This window comes from Poecilia mexicana, unplaced genomic scaffold (genome assembly GCF_051168715.1).
Source record: "Poecilia mexicana isolate PSO_F unplaced genomic scaffold, ASM5116871v1 scaffold_4, whole genome shotgun sequence".
Taxonomy (NCBI): Eukaryota; Metazoa; Chordata; class Actinopteri; order Cyprinodontiformes; family Poeciliidae; genus Poecilia; species Poecilia mexicana.
Genome location: NW_028263373.1, coordinates 16414577 through 16440670, shown reverse-complemented (window position 1 = coordinate 16440670; position 26094 = coordinate 16414577). Strand labels below are relative to the sequence as shown.

General features: G+C 39.1%; 3 protein-coding genes across 4 annotated transcripts in view; 1 reads left to right on the top strand and 2 right to left on the bottom strand.

Moving 5' to 3' along the window:
- Window positions 1-18184, bottom strand: part of psmd1 (proteasome 26S subunit, non-ATPase 1) — a 36863-nt gene extending 18679 nt beyond the window's left edge. The window contains exons 1-17 of one of the 2 annotated variants that reach the window (XM_015011410.2): window positions 18018-18184; window positions 17417-17460; window positions 17119-17192; window positions 16791-16960; window positions 16404-16612; window positions 15950-16093; window positions 14339-14565; window positions 14173-14233; window positions 13960-14088; window positions 13762-13850; window positions 13591-13669; window positions 13333-13506; window positions 13095-13206; window positions 12533-12729; window positions 12088-12183; window positions 11606-11670; window positions 454-568 (exon numbers count right to left, since the gene is read on the bottom strand). In XM_015011410.2, the coding sequence (XP_014866896.1) occupies window positions 454-568; window positions 11606-11670; window positions 12088-12183; window positions 12533-12729; window positions 13095-13206; window positions 13333-13506; window positions 13591-13669; window positions 13762-13850; window positions 13960-14088; window positions 14173-14233; window positions 14339-14565; window positions 15950-16093; window positions 16404-16612; window positions 16791-16960; window positions 17119-17192; window positions 17417-17460; window positions 18018-18033 (2001 nt within the window). In that variant the 5' untranslated portion in view covers window positions 18034-18184. The remainder of the gene's footprint in view (window positions 1-453; window positions 569-11605; window positions 11671-12087; window positions 12184-12532; window positions 12730-13094; window positions 13207-13332; window positions 13507-13590; window positions 13670-13761; window positions 13851-13959; window positions 14089-14172; window positions 14234-14338; window positions 14566-15949; window positions 16094-16403; window positions 16613-16790; window positions 16961-17118; window positions 17193-17416; window positions 17461-18017) is intronic. The other variant, XM_015011415.2, reaches the window with a different exon arrangement.
- htr2b (5-hydroxytryptamine (serotonin) receptor 2B, G protein-coupled) lies at window positions 1994-9832 on the top strand. Its single transcript, XM_015011426.2, has 4 exons — window positions 1994-2338; window positions 2528-3104; window positions 6104-6304; window positions 7633-9832. The coding sequence occupies exons 2-4, from the start codon at window positions 2858-2860 to the stop codon at window positions 8583-8585; spliced, it is 1401 nt and encodes a 466-aa protein (XP_014866912.1). The 5' UTR covers window positions 1994-2338; window positions 2528-2857; the 3' UTR covers window positions 8586-9832.
- A 1130-nt stretch (window positions 18185-19314) lies between the features above and the next one.
- LOC106932644 (uncharacterized) lies at window positions 19315-26062 on the bottom strand. Its single transcript, XM_015011446.2, has 3 exons — window positions 24612-26062; window positions 23332-23448; window positions 19315-22167 (listed from the first exon to the last, which is right to left on the bottom strand). Exons 1-3 carry the CDS (start codon window positions 25324-25326, stop codon window positions 22079-22081), a joined length of 921 nt encoding a protein of 306 aa, XP_014866932.2. The 5' UTR covers window positions 25327-26062; the 3' UTR covers window positions 19315-22078.
- Window positions 26063-26094: the final 32 nt, after the last annotated feature.

Below are 26094 nucleotides of genomic sequence, written 5' to 3'. Positions count from 1 at the left end.
CCATTTTAACTCCAAGGAATGTCAACAAATCAAAAATCTAAATATTTTCCACCATGTCGTAATAAGCAAAAGTATACAAAGCAAAGGCAAAAGTAAGTCGGGATGTTTTGGACAAGTTCCTTTCCTGCAGGGGTCAAAGGAGGATAGCCTAGGCTGAAATCTTCTGTTGCATTAATTTCATAAACAAGCCAACAACCAGCTGCTTCATTCAGCCTGGATTATCTTTACATCGGTGACGCACACTTTGTGCCAGGAGGAATGAAAGATGGACTTGAAACATGAAGATGGCAAGGTGGACAAATTACATGTAAAAATTAGCGACAAAAAAAAAATACAGCTTTTTGAAAATAAAGATTGACTAATAATTTTTAATCTGTAGAGTTAATAACCGGCATCTAATCAAAACCCATGAAAAGGATCGAATAAACGTGAAGAAACAAAGGATGAACTGACTTTGTTGCCTGTCCCAGCACAGCAGATGCCCAGAGCCATGGCCGCCCCGCAGCGAACATGAGGGTTGTAGCTTTCTGACAGGAGAGACACCACACTGGGGCACTGCTCCGGAGTCCTGCTCAGAAAAACACAGGGGAAAGAAATGAATAGAGTTTGAAGTTCACTTTCTTTTAAAAAACAAACCCGCACCCACACTATAACATGGCCCCCACTCAAAACAGAAGCAATTTCCTACATATTAAAGTCATTTAATAATGATTTGATAAAAACTAAGAACTTTGTTATTGTCTATTTTCTCTATCTTTGGGCAAACCTGAAAACAAGGTATTTACTGAAATGTTTCTAAAAACTGATAAAGTGTTAGACTAAAGATGAAAATTACCTGAAAAAGGGTCAAAGAAAGAAACAATTGTCAATGAACCAGATTTCTTTTTAACTAGTTCAGGGAGTGTTTTTGCTGTTGTCGCAAAAGGAAGCAGGAATATAAGCTGTTTAAATGATGATGCTGGGCAATGTGTAACAAACATTTAAAGAGCACATCATTTGCTCGCCTGCGTCCATTACAAGCACTCATCTAAACACACAATAAAAAACCTGGGTTTTATTAGAAAGCCAATAAACTAGCGAGGATTTCCTTGTTGACACCTGGATTTAATTAAAGCTTAAGCCATGTCCAGGAAGTCAAAAAAAATAATCATAAAAAGGCAGGGATATATTCTGGATAGTATGCTCACATAAAAACAAACAGACAGACTGCCAGAATGTAAAAAAAAAAAAAAAATCCCCCAACAAAAATAAGGTTTTACGTCAAACTTTTCATGTCACAAAGAGGAGTACAGTACACCAAATAAAAAGCAGAAAATGTTTTGCAACACATTAAGAAAATACTTTACCAGTTAAAGGCATTTTAAACTCTGTATTTCGTAATAAGAATAAATCCCTGCCATATTTACAGAAAGCTCAGTATTTTTTGCTAATTTCTACATATCTGAGTGTCTATTTGAATGCAGTTATAAGCATACTGTAATCTTCAGATACTAATTTGTAATTTGGTTATTTGTGCAGCCTAAATAATATTTTTGTATTTTATGTTTTCATTATTCAAAATGAAACCATCTACATCTATATCTGTATCTTCAGGCACCTCAACAATCAGAGGACTGGCTCAAACTCTCTTTGCTTGAACATCTGAGCCCAGTGGGGACAAGAAGGGGGAGAAAAGCTTTACAGTACAACCACAACAGAAAAGAAAAAGGTCCCCCCCACCCCAAAAAAAAAAAAAAACCCGCTGCTGCCTCCCCCGGGTGACTGCTCGTTTCCAATGGGGGAGCGAACACAGAGTGGCAAATATAAACAGCAGGACGGCTGTGTTGAGGGAAATTACCTCCCTGAACCGCTGGCACGTGGCCAGCAAGAAGACATTCATCTGTTTCGTATCGAGTCTGGCTCGCAAGATGAAGGGGTGGGTGGAGTGGGGGGTGGATGAGACGGCGAATGAGACAGGACAGAGTGCGATCCGACTGCAGACTGCGAAGCAGAGCCGGCGAGAGAGGGAGGCAGCGGGGCCGCAACATCTGAAAGTTTTAAACCTGTGATCGCTTCAGGTGATGCAAAGCAAGCCTGGAGTTCCTTCCAGCATGTGGAGGGAAAGCCAAGACGGCATCATGGATCGCTACAGTCTGGGACAGATTTAACTGCTGCGGCGGGGCGTTCGGCTTCATTCTTATGTGGAAAGCGTTGCAGTAAAAGGAAGCAATAAAAGCTGTGGAAGAATATACATAGAAAGCCAAGATTGAAATGCATTTGGCTTTGAGCTGCAGCTTGGGAAGATACTTAAAGGACTGAGATGCAAAAGGAGCTCATCAAGGACCGACCTGGGAAAAAGGTAAGACTTTGTTGAAGTTTTTGACATTTTCAAAAGCAGCGGCGTATTTTAGGACATAGATTTATTCTAATAGACAGAAACTACACTAATGAATTAGATGTAAAACCAAGTAAGCCATATTCTTCTAAATAATATCAACATGGGGATACATTAAAGAACAAAATGTAAAACTTTTTCTGCTGTTTTAAGTGGATGACGGGAGAATCGGCTGCGTGGGAAAGCGAGGACCTCTGTGATCGTCTTGCTGTGGAAGTTCTGCTCGTGATGGGATTATTCCAGCTCTGGAGTTTACTGCAGCGGCCCTGCTAACTTCACACCCTGAATCTTTCAGCCATCGTCATTTCAAAGACTTGTCATTCTGCTCACGGGACGATGCATGTTGTGCACCGGCCCTGAGCGGCCCCAGAAGACCCTGCGCCTTCGCCTGCGGGACCCAGTGACCATGCTGACCGAGCGTCTGACAGCAGAGAGATCAGAGCCACCGCCCACGCTCAGGCCCGCCGCGGCATCAGCAGCAACATGTTTCACCCGCTCAATAACAGTTCAGATGCAGACGAGGAGCCTGCGGCTCAGCTGAGATGGGCCGCCCTCCTCATCGTCATGGTGATCATCCCCACCATAGGAGGAAACATTCTGGTTATTCTGGCCGTGTCGCTGGAGAGAAAGCTGCAAAACGCCACCAACTACTTCCTGATGTCGCTCGCGGTCGCCGACCTGCTGGTGGGACTTCTAGTGATGCCCATCGCACTCGTCACTATTCTCTATAGTAAGTATAACAAGATATTTTATAGCACAAAGAGTGTCCTACTGAGACAAAGCAAAGCAATAAAAGTCTTCGAATGGAAAAGCTACATTTAAGTGCTTTTTCCCACTCAATTTAACTTCCCAATTAAAGAGAAAACCTGACAAACTGCTTACAGAAATGTTTTTCTTCACAATAAAATCCAGAAAAACTGACACTGAAAGTAGAAAATACCTCTAGGAAGCACAAAATACACACAGTAGAACACACAAAGGTACTTGAGAGGAGCTAAAACAAAATAAATAAAATTCCCCCTGTAGTTTAAGCAGTAAGGCCTGTACTGAGCCACTCAGCACAGCCATGAAATATGAAACAACATCTCCCATTTAAAGTTGTTTACTATTCTTAATAAAAACAGTGGCGTGTCTGCCCACTTACAAGTCTATTCCACGACTTCTACACAACAACACAGTTCAGGGCGAAGTACTGCAGTGAAGCTGTTCTTCATTAATTCAATTGGAAGGTAATGGGCCACATAGTAATTATGCGTCTCACACGGACGCACACACACGAATGGAAGATGGTGTTACACAAGGCGTCCTCTATCATAATGGTTTTCAAAAGAACTGGATGTGTCTGCTGCCTCAACACAGACCCTGTCCAGTTTTTTTTTTCCTTTTTGATATTTTGAGAAAGAAAGAAAAAGATGAAAGTCAAAAAAAGTTAATTTTAAGATTTTCTGAAACAGAAAAGCAAGAAGTCTAAAAGAAATCAGGATAAAGTACAAAAACCACCCTCCCAAAACAGCTACATGGAATTATGTTACACGAATAAACACGGTTTCAGTATTTTCTTTAATTCTATCACTGCTGTTGAGGTGCTTTTCACCTCTGCCATCAGTAAAGAGGAAGCCTCTTTAAAGGCTGATGATCTTTACAGACAGCCGTCTTTAGCCTCCGATCAGAGCAGATGCAGCACCAAGTGCTGAAATGTGCAGGAGGAGGTCAAGGAGGCGTAAACAGGGACATATAATGTGTACATGAGGCCTGGGTGAGGCACAGCAGAGCTGACTGATCAACATGAAGCTGCCAGGAGGACGACCAGCACCTCATACCAAACCCTCTGGCACACAACACAGGATACTGTACGTAGTGACAACCTGCTGTTAGCCACAAACATCATTTAGAAATATGTAAAAGAACATAGGATAAATGGAATCTCTGTAAATCAAACCTGGTTTTAAGTGGGCTGTCTTTTGAATATTTAAGCAATGCTAAAAGCCACACTGGCCAAGTGGTAAAAATAAAACAGGTTGACCGACACTTTGTGTGTGTGCAATGTAAATCCAGACAGGTATTCTAGAAATGTTCCTTAGCTTTGTGCTAAAACCTGGAACTGTTCTCATCTCTGTTTAAACATTTGACCCTGTGGGAACTGGAGATCAAAACGATTTATATTCAAGTTTCTAAATATTTTTAGAAACTTAAATGTATTTTAAGCGTCTTAAAATGCTTTTAAGACGCTTCAATGCCATATAATACTTAAGGATTTTAGCAAGATAATCCGATTACTGTTTTAATGGCAACTCTTTATAAATACACTCTGACAAGACGAAGAAGCTGGTGGTGAGCAATTTAAGAATGTTTTCATTTTAAATGCCTAATCTGAGGATAATTTCCTTTCATCAGGATTTATTGCTTCAATGCATCATGGGGGTTGTAGTTTTGTCACACCAAAGTGCTGCCTGGATTCCTCACTACAAAATTACAGAGGAGGCAAATGCTGTCAGTACAATTCTCATAAAAAATATAAATAAATAAATGTAATCAAGAAACAATGAGCAAACTTATAACTAAATTATTAATTGTTCATCTGTTTTACTTATTTTTCTTGCATGTGTACAAGGAGTAAAAAGACCAGCGTTGCCTAAAAATCACCAAGTTTAAGTTCTTTCTGACTTTTTAGAGACCTTGCACAAAGCCTGTGTGTGGACCTTCAGGTCTGCTAATTATGTTAAGGTCAACATTGTGATTCCAGAGCAGAAAAATCTCATTTAAGACCCTTCTATGCTATTTTGTATTTTTTTCTAACGATAATAAGACACACAAAACTACACTGCAATGCTCAGAGCTCTGTCGTTCTTAATGAGTACAAGTGAGGACCAGAAAATTCTGGAAATTATAACGACCAGTGATGTTTGGTTGAAAAATACATAAAGGACAAATGAAAGAAAATGAAGGCAGTTAAACTGCTTTAAAATAAACTGAGAAGAAGATAAAATGCTTCTGTAAACTAAGTGACCACAACTGGGCAGCAGCCTGCTGACAAAGTCGAATATTATAACAAAGTTGTATGATTCACACATTCCCGTTTCAGTTTAACGAAATGAAAAGCCCGCCTGTGGCTAGGTGACTTTCACAGCCTATTCTGTTTATTCTCAAGACAAATTTAATCAACATTTCCAAAAAAAAAAAAAAAAAAGCCTCCAGTGAGCATCCACTCAAGGAGAAAGAGAGCTGCTATTCATCAATGAAATCCTCCCAAACTGACCAAAACTGAGTCAAAAATCCCCCCCAGTATGAAACATAAGTGAACATAATCATAATAAGTGAAAAAAAATACAAAATATTTCCACAAACAGGCTTTTGTAAAGTTAATGGAGTCAGAGACAAAAGCCAGAACAAATTTCTTGCCAGTTTTACGCCTGAAGTCAAAATAAACACTACTGTTGAGCTGAGTCTAAGCCACAATCTACATGAAGCACTTTTAGCTCCATAAACAGGCAGTGAACCCTCAGTTTCCAGTAAAGACATTCCTCACACACATAAACAAACATCAATTTTTTTACAATCTCTTCAGCTTCCCTGATTCTCCCATAACAGTCAGAAAAGGGTTTCTTAACATAAGAAAACCCAACAAGCTCATTAATTTAGCTGCTAATTTTAGACATAATGAAATTAGTGATAGCTACCTGTACGAGGAAATAGTTGATAAGATTAACCTTTATCTCGTCTTCTCTTCAGACTCTAGGTGGCCTCTTCCAGACTTTCTCTGCCCAATCTGGCTCTTCCTTGATGTGCTCTTCTCTACAGCGTCCATTATGCACCTCTGTGCCATCTCACTGGATCGCTACATCGCCATCAAGAAGCCAATTCAACACAGCCAATACAAATCCAGAGCCAAAGCCCTAGCCAAGATCGCACTCGTTTGGCTCATATCCATCTGTAAGCTTATTATTTATCCTTCCTCTAAGTAAAGAACTGGGTATTTTACGATCTCTGGACCGTATCCTGCCTTTTAGGTGACCCATGAAGAGGATTAGTGTTCATGTTTTGGTTGCTATGTTAACTAGCTTGTAGAGAGCCGTGAAAAAGTTTTTATTTTTGTCACATTTAGATGTTTTAGGTCAAAAGATTATAGTATCAGACAAAACAAACCTATAAAATGCAATTTTCAAATGATGATTTTATGTTTTATATGGAAAAAAGGAAACCCAAACCAACTTGATGATTATTTGACCTAATGAATCAGAATCACCTAATAACATCTGTCTGGCAACATGAAGTGAGCTGCAAGATCTCAAAGAGCAACTACAACAGACAACACCCATCTAGAAAGGGCTAATAAACCATTTCATATATATATATATATATATATATATATATATATATATATATATATATATATATATATATATATATATATATATATATTTTTTTTTTTTTTTTGTGGAGTGCATCGAGACAACAATGGTTGTGAGGCTAGTCACGTAAAGAAGTGTGATTTTTATTACTAAACTGCACACAAAAGCAGTATTTTCAAATTTATTAGTATTTATTGATGTCTTCATTGAACAGTGGAGAAATAGTAACACTATACTTTTATATTAGTTGAAGTTAATTGTGACAATAAATCAAAATTCTTGTAAGAAATTTCTCACGATAAATGATACAATAAATGCCCACCCCTATATTACAGCTTATTTTAATGAGTCTAAAAAGACAATCCACTATAACTTAAAACATCAAGCTATAGTTGTTAATAAGGTAGATCAAACATTAGCTTCAGCAGACTTTAATATCAAATAAATAATATGAACTATGAACCAATCCTAGTTTTTCATGGGGACTTTTAGGAAAACAAATTGCTCCCGGATGCATCAACTATTTGTCAATCAAATCTCTGGAGTAGTCACATATTACTCAGTAGTTTTCCCCCTAAGAACTAAGTTTTTGATTTAGGATTTTTGGCAGCTCAGGTCAAGAGTCAAATATGTCAGCTGCTATAAATGAAAAGCTTTCATCTGGGAAAGAAATTGGGTAGATGAGTAAGCGGATGGAAGGTTGTATCATGGCCAATTTATCCAGTTAAGTTTTTCCATCGTTCACTGGGTATCAACAATGAGCTGCCAACAAAAACAATAGTGTTGTACTTGACCAAACATGCCATAATCTCCTAGATTAAAACTCTAATTATAAGATATTTAAAAATGGCTTTAGAGAGTTTTTAGTGTTTACTTTTGCCAATATTAACAGTCTTTTCTATTTTCCAGGTATTGCAATCCCAATCCCGATAAAAGGGCTGAAGAATCTTCACGACAAGAACATCACCTTCAACAGTAATCACACATGCCTGCTAAAACCAAACACTTTCTCAGAGTTCATCATCTTTGGCTCCCTGACAGCATTCTTCATCCCTTTGACCATCATGATGATCATCTACCTTCTCACCGTGCAAGTGTTGCGCAAAAAGGTTTATTTGCTGCGGTCAAAGGTGACCCAGCGCTTCAGCTCCTCACCGATCTCCACAGTTTTCCAAAGCGACCCAGCCTTAGCTTCTCCTCAAGCTGAGCAAATGAACATGTTGGATATCAGACTTCCCAGGCATCCAGAAAAACCAAACGCGGACATGATGACCGCTCCCACGGAGAAGGAAATATCTTTCCGCAGAATGTCGACGATGGGCAAGAAGTCAATGCAGACTCTGAGCAACGAGCAGCGCGCCTCCAAGGTGCTGGGCATAGTCTTCCTCCTGTTTGTCGTCATGTGGTGCCCGTTCTTCATCACAAACATCACCTCGGCTCTGTGCTCCAGCTGCGTTGAGAAGGTAATTTCCCGTCTGATGGAGATCTTTGTCTGGGTTGGTTACGTGTCATCTGGGATCAATCCTCTGGTCTACACACTTTTCAATAAAACCTTCAGGGAAGCTTTCACACGCTACATCACCTGTAACTACAAAAACTGCACGAGAGACAGGCTGGGACGGCAGCTTGGCTCGACCGCTGCAGACTGGAACCTTACAAGCATTTCGTTTAAATCTTCCATGGCAGAGAACTCAAAACTGTTCATGAAGCGGGGAATGAAGAATGGCATTGGACGAGTGAGCTACCAAAGTCCACTACGGTGCCAGCAGGCTGTGCAGTCACCAGGCGGTGTTCTGCTAAACACAATTCTTTTGACTGAAAATGAAGATTTTAAGCAGGAAGAACATGTGAGCTGTGTATGAATACATACACAGATGATGTGGCTTGGTTTGATGCATATTCAAATTCAAAGACAAAGGCTTTCCCAAAATCTAAAAAAACAAAGATTGGAGTCTGCACCTATGTGACATAATGATGAGGCAACAAAACTTACATTTCCTTGCAAAAGTTTTACAACCCCTTTAACAGTTTGTCATAGAGTAGTGCGTAATTATGAAATGAAAGAAAAAACGTTTACATACTTTTACTAAATGTTTTACAAATTAAGATAAAAAAAAGTCAGGACATTGACTGGGGCATAACAAACATAATTTGATCTAAACCTCAGTCTGTATGTTCAGACATAGCTGAGTCCCTCAGGTTTATCCTGCAATTAGCACCATCTACTTCCAAATCCACATTTCTGTTCCTAAGAAGTTTCCCCAAAGCATGGTGTTACCACTACCATGCTTCACCCTGAGGATGGTGTGATGTACCGTCTCTGGCATGAAAAGTCAACATTCATTCGTCTCATTTGACCAGAGAGCCTTCTTCCCCATGGTTGTGTTGCGCCCCCTACAGGCAATTTATTGCAATTGATTTAATTTAGGGGTATCGTTTCCTACAACTTTACAAAGATCAATTTGATCTTTATCACATTAAAAATCTTCAACACAGTGCATTAAATTTTGAGAATATAAACTGACAAAAAAAAAATCTCAGGGGTTTGAAAACTTTTGCAAGTCGGTGTTTCTTGTTACATCATCTTTGCAGTGGGCCTTTAAACACAGGTTATTTTTTTTACCATGTAATTTGTTGATATACTTGAAGAGAAAGCTTCAGTTTCCAGACAGTATTCAGAAAAGAGTTGAAAAAAAAAGCTAAAACTGTTTCACTAAACAAGCAGAAAGTGTTGAATAGAAACCCATTTAGGCCAAAAGACGTGACAACCTGGGAAAAACTCTGAATGCTGTATATAATAATATATTCCTCTGCTGATCCTTAAATTTGGACTGTCTAAATATGCTGTAAACCCTCTCAGACCACACGCTTACATTTTAAAACAATATGAATCTCTTCTGTAAAGGGCAAATTCTTTGAACTCTTGATACTTTTTAAATTTGCTGAATGACTGGGAAGTTCTTCTGTATGTGTATTGCACCCTGCTGGTTTGAAATGTTAAAAATGGTTTTGGAATGGAAGTGTGTACATATGAACAAACAGAGATAAAATGGATTCTGAAAGTTCTTTAATAAAAAATACTTTGTTTTGCCATCTTCTAAAGCAAAAACTGCCCAAAGCACAACAAGATGCCAAAATACTGCCTTCTGAAAAATGACTAAATAAATAAAAGTTTGAGGGGAATGGAAACACAGTCTGGCAACAGTTCCAGTGTGTGTGTAGACTTAAAGTGCAACGGCATTAGGACTGGTCGTTATTCAAGTGATGCTTATAGTTTTGGAACATAATGCGATAAGGATGTCAGTTGTGACATTTGTCCATTTTCTTCTTTCCTCTGTTTCTCATATGCGCTTCCTGCACTCTGTGACCTTTAGCCTTTTGGGCAATGTCTGTGTCCTGTAAGAGCGTCTGCTGCTGAGAGGACGTCCAACTGACTAAATATTGCATTAGCATAAGAAAATGCATGTTCCTAACACTTGTGATGTATTAGCCAACCATTATAGCTCTCCAAACAGCATTCTCCAGAATCATTACTGCATACATTGATATATCCGCAATATACTGCACAACCATACATGTATTCAATTGCAGCTAATTATTTGTATTCATACATCAGATGATGACATTTTTAAGGGGCAAAAACAATTCAAACATATAAATACTTGTAGTTTAGATTAAACTCAGCCTAATTGAGAAAATAGGATTAATGAGAAAGAAATGCCAAGTTTACACAGAGGTAAAAACGAAGCAGAAGAAGAAGAAAGTGTGATCCAGGTTTATTTTTGCTTAGGCCTCCGTCTCCTTTCAAGAGCTCCATTTATTTATAATGAAAGAGAGAAACATGGTAGACTCAAAGTCGCAGTTGACCTGATTGTCTGGTTGTGCACATGACTAAATGAGTCATTGGGGTTGGAAAAGTGTGGACTAAGTGTAATCCTGTTTTTCATGAGTCTTTCTAAACAAAGGAGATTTATGGAGGGTTTTTCAAGCAATTGATCACATACACCATTCAGAGCCTTTTTTGGACTTCAGTGTGTACACACTGATTTTTATTTGACATGCCATTAAACAATGCTTGGATTTAATGATAAAATTCATAATAATGTAAGAAAGAAACGCACATATAAATACAAAGCCTGGCAAAGGTATTCACACTCTTTAATACTTCCACTTTTTTCTGCATTGTGCCTGTCACAATGCAAACCCTGAATGTATTTCATCGGGATTTTATGTGATAGATCAACAAAATCTCATGTGTAATTGTGAAGTGGATGAAAAATGACAGCTTATTTCCAAATTTCATCAAATAAATATCTGCAAACTGTGTTGAGCATAAATGTTTATCTCCATAACAGCTGCAGGTCTTAGCAGTACGTCTCGACCAGCTTTCAACACATATAGTCTATAAATGTGTCCTTAATAAAATGGCTCCAGCTCAGTTAAATAGAGAGCCCCCGAACTGCAGTTTTCATGCCTTTTCATAGATTCTCCCACAGCATGATGCTGCCACAGCCAAGTTTTACCATAGGGATTATTGCTGTGCAGGTTTTCTGCAACATACAGCTTCTTGCATGCAAGCCAAAAATTTTAATTCAGGTCTATCTAGTATAAAGAAAAACAAAAACATATATTTGTTGCCATGACATAACTCCACTTTATGCAAACTGTAAAAATAAAAAGTAATAAAAACATAAAAATAAATCATAAATCGATAACTTATTCTCACTCTGGTACCAATCACACCAAAAACAAATTTTACTAAAGCAAACCTTAATGTAGTCTTAACTTTACAAGACAATGTGTCAGTTTAAGCTGAAAAAGGCCTTCATGGAAAATAAAAAGCACGCTGGTCAAAGCTGAAGGAATTAAAACGGGATCCTACCTGAAGAGGATAAAGCCAATGGACTCGACAGCAGCTCTTCTAACGTCATCGTTCACGTCACTCACCTTGATTTAAATAAGCAGACTAATTAGAGAAAGTGGAAAAAAACTGACCTCTTCAGTTTTAGTTTTAATGATGTGGCTTCTCATAAAATAAGCAGCTCCACTGTCACACCCATGCACAAACTTAGCTTGCAGAGAGCACCCCCTACAGGGCAACTAATAAAACATCAGTGATTCAGTATAAAAACTTAGCTGCAGGAACAAACTTGATTATTTTTCTGTTTTGAACATAAAGTTTATGAACCTTCGAAATTAATCATGAACATCTTTATAGAAATGGTTTAGATCAAACAGAAATCAACATATGGTTACTACAGTACAGTAGGATTCTATTTTAAAAAGCTACTTTGCATGTGTTTTACAGCCAGGTGGATAAACCCGTCCACCTGCCAGTAGGAGCGCTTTACAAATGAAACTCACAGCGACATGCAGCAGGCGTCGGATGGCCTTGTTGTTCCCAGAGCCGCAGTATGCCATTCCAACAGTGTACATACCAGATCGCCTCAAGATGGGGTCCTACCATAAACAATGACAGAAAGCAGAGAGCTGAGCTGTGTTTGTTTGGGTTTGAGTCCCTTCCCGCCGCTAACTTTAACAGAATGAAACCTGGCACAGAGTACAAAGTCTCACGTGACATAAAGTAAACAGTCTGCTACAGAGTGCACAATACATCAAACATATGTGCAGTGCAACAGCCTAATAAAGAACAATGGCTTTTAGTTTATTCTCAAATTGTTTTATGCCCTCCACATTTCCTCCTCCTATGATCAATCAAGCCAGTTTATTTAAAATCTACAGGGCAATATGTATTGTTCCGTTTTAAACAACAAAAGTTTGTTATCCTCTTAGTGGCTCCAAGTCAAACCTTGTCTCTACAGAGGCTCTCGATGAGGGCGTCGGCCTCCTCCATGCGTCCGTACATGACCAGAGCAATCCCCACAGCAAGGCCACGCAGGATCTTCTCGTGCTGCGTCTCCTGAGCGTAGCCCACCATGTCCTCGATCGCCTGGGCCGACTTGGAGCCCAGCATGACCAGACCCAGAGCCAGGCCTGCAGCTTCGCCTGGAGATTGTATCAAACCATCAGCATGCTTTGTTTTGAACTTTACCTCACTAAACATAAAAGCGATTGGTATAAAAAAGAAACAAGTTCTAGGGCTGCTGTGACTCACTGACATAATCAATGAGGTTGAAAAGACCAATCTGTTGAAATATCATATGTATCGTGATATACTGTGCAGCCCTAGTTTGAACTGCACAATTTATGCGTTTCATTTTTTATAGCGTGAAATAGCTGCCGATTTTAGTTAAAAAATGAACTAATTTTTTTTTTGAGGAGAACAAATTATTTAGAATTCACAACAGTTCTTATATTGTATTTGCTTTGCCAGCAATGACAACAGTGATTTGGTGATTTCAGCAGCTTACCAGTGACGGCGTCGTCCTGATAAAGGTTGGACTTCAGCAGGTCATAAACATCCTGTCTGGCTGTTCCCAGAGAAGCTAAACCCAATCCAAGGGCTCCGCCGTGACGGACAATCTACAAAAGGAAAAAATGAACCCAGACAATTAGGGGAAAAAAAATCTGTGTTTCTCAAGCAACATTATATATTAGATTCTGAAAGGAAATAAACAATATAAAAAAATGGGGGGAAAAAACCCTTACATCATTGCTGGCATTCTTGAGCTGACCGAGCAGATAATCGATGATGTCCCCACCATGATTGGCGTGAATGAGGCCCAGAGCATACAGGCCTCCTCCCTCCTGGTAGGCGGAACCGGGGGAAGTGTCTTTAGGCAAATAGGTGGCCATTAACTGGAGCGCCTCTTTCTCATGACCCTAAAATTCAAAGTCAAATCACAAATTTAAAGAAGCTAAAAGGTTAATTGTTTCAAATTTCACTTTATAATGATCAAGTCCTACCTTATGAATGACACCCAGACTTGCTGTAGCTGTAAACTTTGCCCAGTTAGTGGCTCTTGCTAACCACTCCAAGTTTTCTCTATAGGAGAAGAAAAAGTTAAACTTGTTTAAAATGATCTGTGCTGCACATATTAAACTCTAGTGTCTTTTTATTTATAGATTTTTTTTTACCTGAGGAACTGGTCACTTGTGGTTCCTGTGTGCATAAAGGAGTTGGCGATGACTGTAGCTGTGTGACACACCGAGTTTCGAACTGCGTCCTGCAGCACCAAAGAATCAAACATTAAGCAACTTTTAACAATCTGCCAGTCATCTGAACAAGTTCACATCAGTTTCTCTGGTTCATCTAAGTCATCCAGCGTTTTATACCTTTGTGTTTTTCAGAATCATCAGATCTGTGTTGTTATTTCGGATGAGAAACTGTAGGTGCAGCTCTATGCTCATCTCCCCGCTAAGAATTTTGATCATTTTGGCGTTCTGGTCTTTAGGTTCTTCCTTCTAGAACGATTCAGAGACGCCATGAGGAAAACTGAAGCAACAGTTTTCATTATTTAGACAGAATAAACAACATGAAATTCTTACAGTTTCTGCAGCCTTCCCAGCTGGTGAGCTTCCAGCCTTTTCATCAGTCTCCATTGCTTCACTGGAATCCCATCAAGAAATATTTTAATTAATTTTAGTTGGTTTACAATTTATTGGTCAAGCTGGCCAGAAAATGTGAACCTAAATAGTTTTCAGCTCTTTCTACCTTTCCTTGTCTGCTGTGGGAACAGTGCCTGTGTTTGTGGAGCCAGGCACCGCGGGGATGGGCGTTCCTACGGTGTGCAGGTTCTGAATGACGGAGGACAGGAACTGCTGGCTGGCGCTTTCGTAGAGGTCGAAGCAGATCTGGTAGGCCATCAGCAGGTTGTCCTCTTTCACTAGCTTCTCCAGGATGTCGCTGACAGCCTGAGGGTCATCCAGGAAAATCAGGCACTAGTGGGGAAAAAAGAACGCAAAATGTTAAACGTTGCCACGGTTCAGATGTTATTTATGGAACTGAATGGAGAAAAGATTAGTGTTTGATTGGAAGGCAATAAGGGATCTGGGTTTTACTTGTTGTTTAAAAACAGTAAAATTGTGATTGTATCACAATGTAAAAATAGATTTCTAAAACAACTATATATCAGGATATTTAGGCCAAAGATTATTTTTGGACAATTTTTTCCAAGTTTTCTACAATCTTGCCAAATATATCTGCTATTTTGAAATTATGTCTGAATGTCTAATTTAAGCAGACAAGAAGAAAAAACTTAAATTTTTTTTAATGAAACTTAAGAGGTGGGAGAAAATAATACTGATGCATCTGTGCAAGAGCATAAAACAGCTATACACAGAGAGCATTTATATAGAGGTATAACAAAAAAACTTGTGCAGCAAAATAAGAAAAAAAAAAGGAAAAAAGCCTTGACCACTTGAGAAATGTACTCTGCTCGCCCCCTGGAGGTGTGCTGTGGTATCTAGAACCAACACCTGCAGATAAATTGTGATGTTGAGTCCCCCTGTTTCAGAACTGTTCAATAAATTCCCCAGGGAGATTTGGAGGACAAATGAATACCTTTGCTGTCAACAAAACATGTACATGGATGACAAGACCCAAGGCTTGACATAAGAACATTACGCAAAGCATCACACTGGTTCTAGAGCCTTGGCTTCTTCCCCGTCATCTACCGGGTGTTGTACGTCGCTCCCAGTAAGGGGTGCAAAAACACCCCACCATGTATATTAAGCTAAGAAAAGCACTGCTCACCAAACCAAAACATCTCTACGCATTCCTGATGGATTTTATGGTTTTAAAATACATCAGATTCACAACCTATTGTCAACAGAGTGACAACAACCCTCCATCAAACCCCAATTCCAAATTTTTAGCCAACTACGGCTTTTACATGAGTTTTTTCACACTGCATGGAGTATGCTGCTGTAGGTCAAGATGCCTACAGTCCTAACCTACCAACTATATTAGCATTTCAGCTAGATTCAGCTTTTTAGCTCATGTTAGCTTAGACACTGTCGCGACCTTATAGTTTAGCTTTGTAAACAGTGCTCCGCACAAATTTCTAAACCTCTTCAGGTGGGATTTTTGCATTGACTGAACGTTTCCACTGCTATTCTACAGTTTTTTCTGTTTGCATTGTGCAGGCTTTTGCTTTATTCCGCTGTGCTTGTCTATTTTTTTACATTTCTGCAGTTTAAATTGTTCTGCAATTTTTATTAAAAAAAAAAATTCAGCTTGGAGCATTCATTCAACATTTTTGCAACACTACAATTTTTTTGTAGTTGTTGAGTTCAAGTTTACAGACATTTTTACTGCAGTTACCTGACAAACGTTGATGAAATCTGGTTTCTCCAGATTCATGTACAGCTTGACCAACACCCGCAGAACCTCGTTACGGAACTTCTTGTTCTGCATCAGGGACATGCAGACCTTCAAGCTGTAAGCAAGGAGGCCGCTCACATCATTCTGAAAAGGACAACCAAAATAATCAATAAATACAACAAATCTAGACAACAAAACAAATACATACAAAACAACTATAATGTAATTTCACGAGAGAGAGAGAGAGACAGACAGATGGAGAAAAAAAAAACAACACCCTTTCACAAGTTAAATTTGATTAAATACATCAATATTTGCAGAACAAATCTGACCAATAACTTGAGTTTTTGATCTGAAAATGCAATATGTTTCACAAGATGCAGAGATATTAGGAAAGGTTTAAGTTTGCAGTAAATACTACCAAATGTATTCGTGAATGACAAAAGACACTGACCGATTCAAGGATGGTCTTTTCAAAAATGTCAAGACGCCTGGTCTCCAAGGCGATGCCAATAGCCTGTTTGTATTTGTGATCATCTAAGCAACGCAGGAACATCTTGTTGACGATGCCCTCAAGGCGAGGGTCGATTTTCTTCTTCTCCTCATCCTCTGACAGCTCAGCATTTTCCACCCGCAGCTTGGTGTAGTGATCAATGCACTTGGCTGAACAGAATAAAGGGGATACATGCGTTAACTCTGCCTGAATAGGAGTAATGACACAAATATGATTTTCACTTCCAGCAGAAAAACGACTGTGCAAAAATTAACATGTAACGGTCATCATTTCACTATGTACTAAGTTTTACAGTAATAACAGAAGTATTCTTGTTTCATCACTCACCGATGATGGTCTCCACATATTCGGAGTCATCTGTAACACTGAAGAGATCCCCAGCTCCGAGAGCATAGTTCAGGGATTCTTCAAAGGCCCCAAGATGATAGAAAACCTTCGAGGCCACCAGGGCAGCAAATTCTCGGCTCTGAAAAGATTCATCCTCATACAAGACCTCACTGCACAAATAAGAAAACTAGTTTTATTTGACTGAAAAGGAGCACACTGGAAATTCACATTCGTTTTTCTGTAAATGTTTACTGTGATTGTACACTTAGAGTAAACATTTCTTGCTGTCCCGTTTTCATCATATTTGAAGTCATTAGTTTATACTTACATTTTATCTACAGATCCTGAAATCTCAGCCCAGAAGTCGTTCACAACGGAGTCTAGTTTATGCAGAGCAAACTCCTGCAAATTAGACAAAAACATTGCTTACAACTTGATTTATATATTTTAAAGCTTTAACCAAAAACAACATATATATATATATATATATATATATATATATATATATATATATATATATATTTCCATTTACTTTTTTATAAATAAAAGGACTGATACTAAAACATGAACTTTTCATAAATGTTTTACCATCCCATCTGACAGATTACTGTGCAAATAATATTTACCTTTAGCTTTGGCTCCTCTTCGTCAAGGAGGGAAATAATCCCAGCTTTGTAAAAGACAAACACAAAGAACGTTTAATATCCTGAATTTCTGCAAATGAAAAACAAACAAACAAACAAACAAACAAAAAAACAACTCTCCACCTCCCTCGGCCCTAAACTACATTTGAGCGCTTTGTCTTCTAGTATGAAATACAGAAATGTTTACACTCCATAAGCAGTAAAATACAGAGAGGCAGTAGATTATAGCTGAAATATTTGGTCCCACAACCCCACACATAACTTTGGCAAATAAAGGACAAATATTTCCAATTCCACAGGATTTGTTGTTCATTGTGATAGAAATAAACACAGCTAAGGAGTTTCTGAAAGAAAAATTAATTCCCATGTTATGGAGGGAAACGATTATTTCAGACAGTTGAAATATTTGTTTCCCCAAAAATAAATGTTTTACTCAGTTAAACCTATTTGAACCACATGAAGCCCTCGAGACGGCTCGTATTATCCGCTGTCACCGGTTGCTAGCACCGTGTGACTCAGCTAATTCAATGGCAGCTAGCTAAAGTTAAAACTACAAAATTAAAAACCTTCTTCTGAGACTCACCGGCAGATGTTATCATGACTGCTAATCGAATAAGTCCCCGGATCCACTAATTAGATTTAGAAGGTGGACGTATTTACGGGTTCTTGGAGAGAAAATATAAGATATATTATATGTGTAAACGCTCTGAGCCAACTACACTTCTTTTTGTCCAATAATATCGTAAGCCCCCGTTGGAAAGGACCTTTGTTAGCTGGCCTCCCTTCTGCCTGACCATAAATACACACGATAATATCACTTTATTCATCATATGCTCAAATATTTATAATAATTATCAATAAATAAAAATTTCATGAGAAAAAAATGATAGTTATTTTGTGTTCATTTTTTATTTAACTGAATTTGAGTGTAATTGGTTTACAGAAAGGCATTTTTAAAGACGACCTCTTTCGTTTGACGAGACTCCTCCTCTCCTACATGCTACATAAATTATGTTAATTTTCAGAAGGAGGAACTTTTAACCACAGAACATAACATATAAACTACTTGCCATTTATGGTGGATTCCACCCCAGATTCAGGACCCAAAGAATAGATATATACTAAGAGAAGGAGGCAGAGGACTATGGAGCCACCATCCAAAATGAAACATACAAGGTCCAAAAATACATCAGAAAGATGGCCCCAATTAAGAGACAATGTGCTCTGTGAATGTCACATGACAATGAAAGTAGAAGAGACTGAGCTGGATGAACCATCATGGAGGAAAAAACAGTCTACAGAATCCACCACAGACAGACAGCTAAAACAGCTGAAGTGACCACATTCTAATAATAGCTGGAGAGGGCAGGTCTGAAGAACAGTGCAGAAGCACTGATCAGTCAGTTCAGGAGGAAGCCTTGACCAAGTGAGCAATAGAGGTCTAATCTACCATACCAACAGGATCCCAGCTGTAGGTCACTGGGTTTGGCTTGTTCATTGAAGCTCAGCTTTCAAAAAGATGTAGTTTAATCACAGTTAATTCATAATGTAACATGGGGGATAATTACTTTTTCACATACTGTTCCATAAGGTGCAGTCATATTTGTCAGATTAAAAATACCTTTAGAAAATAGCAACCTTATAGCGGATATCGAACATATTTTTCATTATGCACACTTTTTGGTGTGCAAAAAGTATTTTTTATTGGTCTTATTGAAGCCAATTGGTCTTATATTTTAACTTCAAATGTCAAATTTTTATTGTCTGTAAGTGGAAAATTGTCTTATATAGCAACGCTAAAATATCTATGTTTAATTATTCTACATAATGTGTTTTGCTTAGTGACAAATTCCTAAAATAAACAGACTTTTCAAAGTATATATTTTTAATATTTTTAATGGACCTATAGTTCAACACAACAACCACATTTCACACACACACACAAAAAAAATCCATACTGATCCATGTTAGTGTCATGGATCATACAGACAGTTAAACTGACATTTAACTGTCTGTATGTTTTTGGGGGTGTTTTCCCCCAGACTTTGAAAACAGCAGTTATCAAACCACTGATAAAAAAGAACAATCTAGACAAATCACTACTGCAGAATTACAGGCCGATCTCCAACCTCCCATTCATCAGCAAAGTTATTGAAAAAGCAGTTTTTAAACAATTAAATAACTTCTTAACAATAATGAATCGCTTTGACTCCTTCCAGTCTGGTTTTCGTGCTCACCACAGCACGGAGACGGCCCTTGTAAAAGTGTTCAATGACATCCATATAAACACAGACAGTGGGAGAACCACAGTGCTGGTTCTGTTGGACCTCAGTGCAGCTTTCGACACTGTTGACCATGACATTTTACTGAATCGACTGGAGAGTTGGGTCGGACTCTCTGGTCCAGTGCTCAACTGGTTTGAATCTTACATAAAGAACAGGAATTTCTTTGTTTCAATTGGAAACTTCTCATCAGAGAGGTCAAAGGTCACATGTGGGGTACCCCAAGGCTCAATCCTAGGACCCCTTCTTTTCAATATTTATATGCTCCCACTGGCTCAGGTTATAACAGGAAATAGGATTAGCTACCATAACTATGCGGATGATACACAGCTCTACATCACGATGTCACCAGGTGACTCTGAACCCATCCAATCACTGAACAGATGCTTAGATCAGATAAATGTGTGGATGGGCCAAAACTTTCTCCAGCTGAACAGAAACAAAACTGAAGTTATTATCTTTGGGCCTAAAGAGGAACGAACTAGAATCAATGCTCAGCTTCAGTTATTACAACTGAAAACCAGGGATCAGGCCCGAAACCTGGGAGTAGTGATGGACTCTGACTTGAACCTTCAGAGCCACATAAAGACAGTCACAAAGTCGGCCTTCTATCACCTGAAGAACATCTCCAGGATTAGAGGACTAATGTCTCAGCACGATTTAGAGAAACTCATCCATGCGTTTATCTTTAGCCGCATTGATTACTGCAACAGCGTCTTCACAGGTCTGACTAATAAATCAATCAAACAGCTGCAGCTGATCCAGAAGCTGCTGCTCGCGTTCTGACTAAAACCAGGAAGATAGAGCACATAACACCAGTTCTAAAGTCCCTACACTGGCTCCCTGTAGCTCAAAGAATAGACTTTAAAATACTGTTGTTAGTTTATAAATCACTGAACGGTTTAGCACCACAATACATTAAAGATCTGTTATTGCTGTACCAACCATCTAGACCCCTCAGATCTTCTGGTTCTGGTCTGCTCTGCATCCCCAGAACCAGAACCAAACGAGGAGAAGCAGCATTCAGTTTCTATGCACCACGGATTTGGAACAAACTTCCAGAAAACTGTAAAACAGCTGAAACACTGGGTGCCTTTAAATCTCAACTTAAAACCCACCTGTTTACAGTTGCTTATGGCAATTGATGCCTTCTATGTATTTGCGAGTGACTGGGAGTCATTGCGCGTATATAAAACCCTGTAAATTCTAGACTAACAGGTAACCAATTAATGCACAACATCCGCGTAGGACAGCGAAAGTCCTAGCGCAAAATTTTGCGAAACAGGCGGACGGAGCCTGGTGCTGCAAGGCTGGAGGCCTTGTCCTGTTAGGCTGTGATTTTATTATCTTTTTATTACTTTCTTTTTCTTTCTCACTGTTTAACCCTGTAAATTCTAGACTAACAGGTAACCAATTAATGCACAAAATCCGCGTAGGACAGCGAAAGTCCTAGCGCAAAATTTTCGCGAAACAGGCGGACGGAGCCTGGTGCTGCAAGGCTGGAGGCCTTGTCCTGTTAGGCTGTGATTTTATCTTTTCTTTTTATCTTTTTATTACTTTCTTTTTCTTTCTCACTGTTTAAAATTATGTAAAGCACTTTGAAATGCCTTGCTGCTGAAATGTGCTATACAAATAAAATTTGATTGATTGATTGATTGATTGATTCTAAATAAATACTTAAACTTTAAACAGCTGCATTTTGTTCCTGTGATAAACAATAGTTGAAACAGTACTTTGTCTAAGGCACAAAGTTCTACTAAAATAAAAGCAAAAACATAAACACATTCACATTGCTTCACAGCATTACAGAAAATCAGCTCTTTAAAAGGTCTGTGTCATTTATTTTCTGTGCAACAGATGGAGCTCTTCTGGGTCACAGTGTCACCCCAGACAGTGCAACAAATTAAGCTAAAAAAATGGAATAATATAGAGCCGTACATTATTTAAGTGTTTAAATTAAAGTATCAAGTAATAAACAAAATACACCAAGAAGAAAGCTCACTTTGGTTCAAGGCTGTTAAAGGAAGAGCTGACTTCATTGTACTATCAACCAGCTATTCTGTGGCTCCTTTCAACATGTGCTTACTTATGTATCACACCTCAGTTGATCTCATCAGATGCCCTGTTAATGTGGTGTTACAGCAAAACTATACAGATACAGTAAATCATCTTGAGGCTATTTATTAAGAACAAGTTGTCAGGCAGCATCTTTCAGGGTAGAAATCTGGTTGGCTCAGTGGTGAAAGTTTCAGCACCATGTAATAACCAGGCTGTTACACAACATAATGGTTTTTTTTTTGTTAAACTTCCACAGTGAGGATGTCCACAGTGATAGGTCTACAGCTGGATACATGTCCTAACATCAGTGGTCCACTGCAGCTTTCACATTAGGTTCAGCAGAGAAGACGCCAGTTTTCAGAGGGAGTCCTTCCTCTGGGCTTCCATCTTCGCCTGAAATGTTCAATTAAACCAAACAGGATTTGTTTTTAATTAAGTCACCATTTATGCCTTTAAAAGTTTAGTCGTGAGAGTTTAGATGTAACTACACAGATGTATTTGTTTGAACTAATTCAGCTCCTCTTCATGCTAGAAAGACCAGAATGAAAGCAAAAAAACTATATAAAAAATAGACCAACACAAAGCAGTGACTAATTGTAAAGTGGAAGGAAAATAATAATTTCTGTTTTACAAAACAGGTTACAAAATGTAGAATGCATTGTTATACTTTACTCTGACAGCCCTAAAAAATGTTGTGGAGAAATTTAAGGCAAGTTTAGGTTGTGAAACAATACTCCAAATTTTAAACATATTCCATAGATTTGTACACTGTCTGAATAAAAGCGTGGTACGACTGCAAACCAGTAAAGATATGATCAGCCCTCCAAGCCATGCCAACTTTGAAGGAGCTGCAAAAACCCACAGCTCACGGTTGAGCACTTCACAAATGTGAAGGAGTGGCAAAAACAAGTCCAGTGTTTAAAAAAATAACAAGGAGAGGTTCTATTTATAGATTGCCTTAAGTCATGCAAAACATCTTCTATGCGAGGGAGAGAACAATCACAGATTCTCAGGTAATGCTGGGCCACACCATGCTCTACATAGCGTTGGCAGCGTCATGCTGTGAATATGGTTTCCCCTGCAGGCTCAGGGAAGTAGGTTGTTGGAAATATGGATGGAGCTCCACATACAGCCTGAGCTGCATGTTAGTGTCTGTCAACAGCCCAGTAAAAGTCCAGGCCTAGCAGTATATGAGATTATGTTCCAAGAATTGAAAATTCATTTTCACAGAAACTCTCTGTCCAATCTGGCTGACCTTGATGCTCCACTACAAACAACAATGGGCAAATTCATTCTCGGTTGCTGGAGGCATTTCCATAAAGACTTGCAGCTGTAACCGCAGGTGATTCCACAGAGAGCGGATTCAGAGAGTACAAATGCAGGTCACATTATGTTTTTATTCTTACACCATGCCATTTTTCCCACTTCACGGTTATATTCTCTTTTGTGTTGGTCTATGGCAAAAGTTGATGACCATAAGCAATCAAAACAACCCTACATAGTGTAAGCTAACATTATAAAAAGTAAAACATCATTTAATAAGAATAATGCTGCCACCTTTTGGTCTGCAGTTAGAAGATTTGTTGTTGTTCTGCCTTGTGACTTCTCCCGTCTGAGGCCTGAAACAACACTGGACTGGCCACAAAGGCTGGCTCCCTCTTTCCCCGGCATTATCTGAAAGGCAATAATAAGAATTTAATGATCTGGCATCACATCTAAGACCCTGATTGTTTTATGAATCCTGCCTTTGTTCTATGGACTTTGCAACTATGCCTGGGAGGGGGAAAGAATGTGTGCAAAAACGCGTGGTCTTGTGAATGTCACAGATTGACCCACATGTCACGGTGCATGCTGGTCCTGCTTTAGGACGATGTGGGGCCCCTCAGCTATGAGCAAGTCTTGGTCACTAGCCACAAACGTTTATTCAACAAATTGCAGCAGCCTGATAAAGACTCTTGAGTAAACAAACTCAGAGATTTTTTTGGCCATGCAGGAATGTGTCACTGTTATCCTAATCCTTAGTCCGTTTTTAAGTCACGTCTCAAGCAATAACCAAAACTTTTGTGGCTGTAACCAGCTACTAAGATTTAAACTAAATAAATGATGTTGTAGCTCAGTGACTTTCCCTGTTTTTAATTATCACAAAACACAGATGTATGTCTCTGTAAGTAAATGCTTTCCAAGCACAGTATTTTTGACAACATCTAGACCCACCTGGCTGTGAGATGTTTAATTAATTGGATTTTGACATATAAAAGCAACATGCAACTATTTGAAAACAATTATGTCCTTATAATTAAGCCTTTTACAGGAGGACTTTGTACAACAAATACTAAATTTCCCTAAAAGCAACAGATGCTTTACGATGTCTTTTTCATGCCTGTGTTAGTTTGGTCAGTCTTTGTTATTATTTAGCCCAGAAAAATGTGTTAAAAACTAGATTTTGTAACCCGAATCTCCTGTCCAAATTTAGCCAATACAGAGACATTCCAGGTAGGTTTTCAGCAAGCTCTGCTTTGTGAGAAAGGTCTAAAAGTCCATACAAAGAAAATCTAAATAACAACAAAACTGTGTAGCCACCAAAAACAAGCTGTTGCCCAGGGGGGCCCACAACTTCCTAAGCCCAGCTCAGCAAATTAAGAGAGGTGGTACAACTGCTAAAATTGGACTCAAGAGTTTGTAAAGCTAATTCCAGATGTTTCACTTTTTTATGCTGCACTCAGAGGCTGTTGCATGAATTGTGCCCTAGGCAAGACCTCCCGTCTGTATTCCACAATATCAAATTAATAAAATTGAGTAATAAATTAGATTAATCTTAAATTAATTAATGTCTACACCTGCTGTTTGGGATGCAGCGTAAACAGCTTTGGACGTGTTTTTCTTGACGCTCAGGATTCTGTCTTCCGTCTTCGGGATAAAACAGCCGACCCAAATCGTGTCTGGCGAGTGTTTGCGGAACACGGAGCGCATCAAAAGCTCCAGGACTTGCGCACAGCGCTGCGTCTCTGCGCTCTCCTGCTTGGTGTGTATTAATCCAATCAGAGCGGGCCGGGTGACCGGGCCACGCTTCGTGCGCGCCTTTACGTCCTTCAGGATCTCCAGCAGACACAGCTCGTTTGAGGTTCTGCTGATGAAGGTCTGTCTGAAGATGAAGACGATGACCGGTGAGTCTATAGCCCGTTTGGAGCTGTAAATATTAAACCTCCTGGTTGCGGTTCTCTGAGGGTTGCTCCCCGGTCGCTTCTCTTTCTCCCCGTCCTTCTCCAGGTCCTTGCTCTTCTCTGTTAAAGGCATCTCGTTGCTTTTTCCGGTCTCTGCCTTGCCTTCAGTGTCGCCCTGATGATCGCGTGGCGCACAGCATGGGAGCTGTCCTTCGCTGCTGTTGTGAAACATATCACGTATGAACTCCTGAAATATCCCGACGTCATCTCCGTCCACCTCCTCACTTCCACAGACATCACCGACTAGACAAATCCTCTCATTTCCTCCGATCTGAGCCACAGCCTTCTGAAACTCCATCTCCTCCTCAGGCACGGACTCCAAACCGGACATTTTACCCGCGATGACGGCAGCGCGGATTTGCTTTTTATTATAATTTTGAACTAAAATAAGGCATTGAGTCCGTGGAAACCTGCTCCACTGGCCTCCGGCAGAAACTTCCTCCACGACCACAGCGAACACCAATGAGGAGGGATAGGGCGAAGGCTCGCCGCACGCTTCTATTGGCTAACATCATCAATGGGCGGCGCTAATAGTAAATGGTCTTCTTTGAAAGTTGATTAGGTTAATCTTTAATGAACGGCCAAATGCAATTATTTAAGTTATATTTGCATTTAATGCTTCCACTGTAATTCTCATGCTTTAATCACAAGCATATGCTGCATCTCAAAAAAATTTGAGTATCATTGAAAAGGTTTTTTTTTTTTTGTATTTTATTGCCTTAACTCTATTACACATTTTGCATAATTACAGATATAGTTGTAGCATATTTTGAGTGTATATTTCTGTTAAATTTTTATGTCTTATAACTCACAAACACCCCAAATTCAAGTTCTCAGAACATTTGAATATTATATAAAAGCAAAACAATTATTGAAACTTTGTTTTAATGTTTTAATGAAAAGGTTTTCCATGTATTATAGGAAACACCTTCAGTGTGGGCTCCTTATACACAAGTTCCTGTGTTAATGCAGCTCTAATGCCACTCCTTATCTCTTATAAATCTCCTTGTAAATCTCTCCCAACTTCCTGAACTTTACTCATCACTCGCAGAAAAAGTTGTGCACATATGTTTTCTTCCACCTAACTTTTTATTATGTG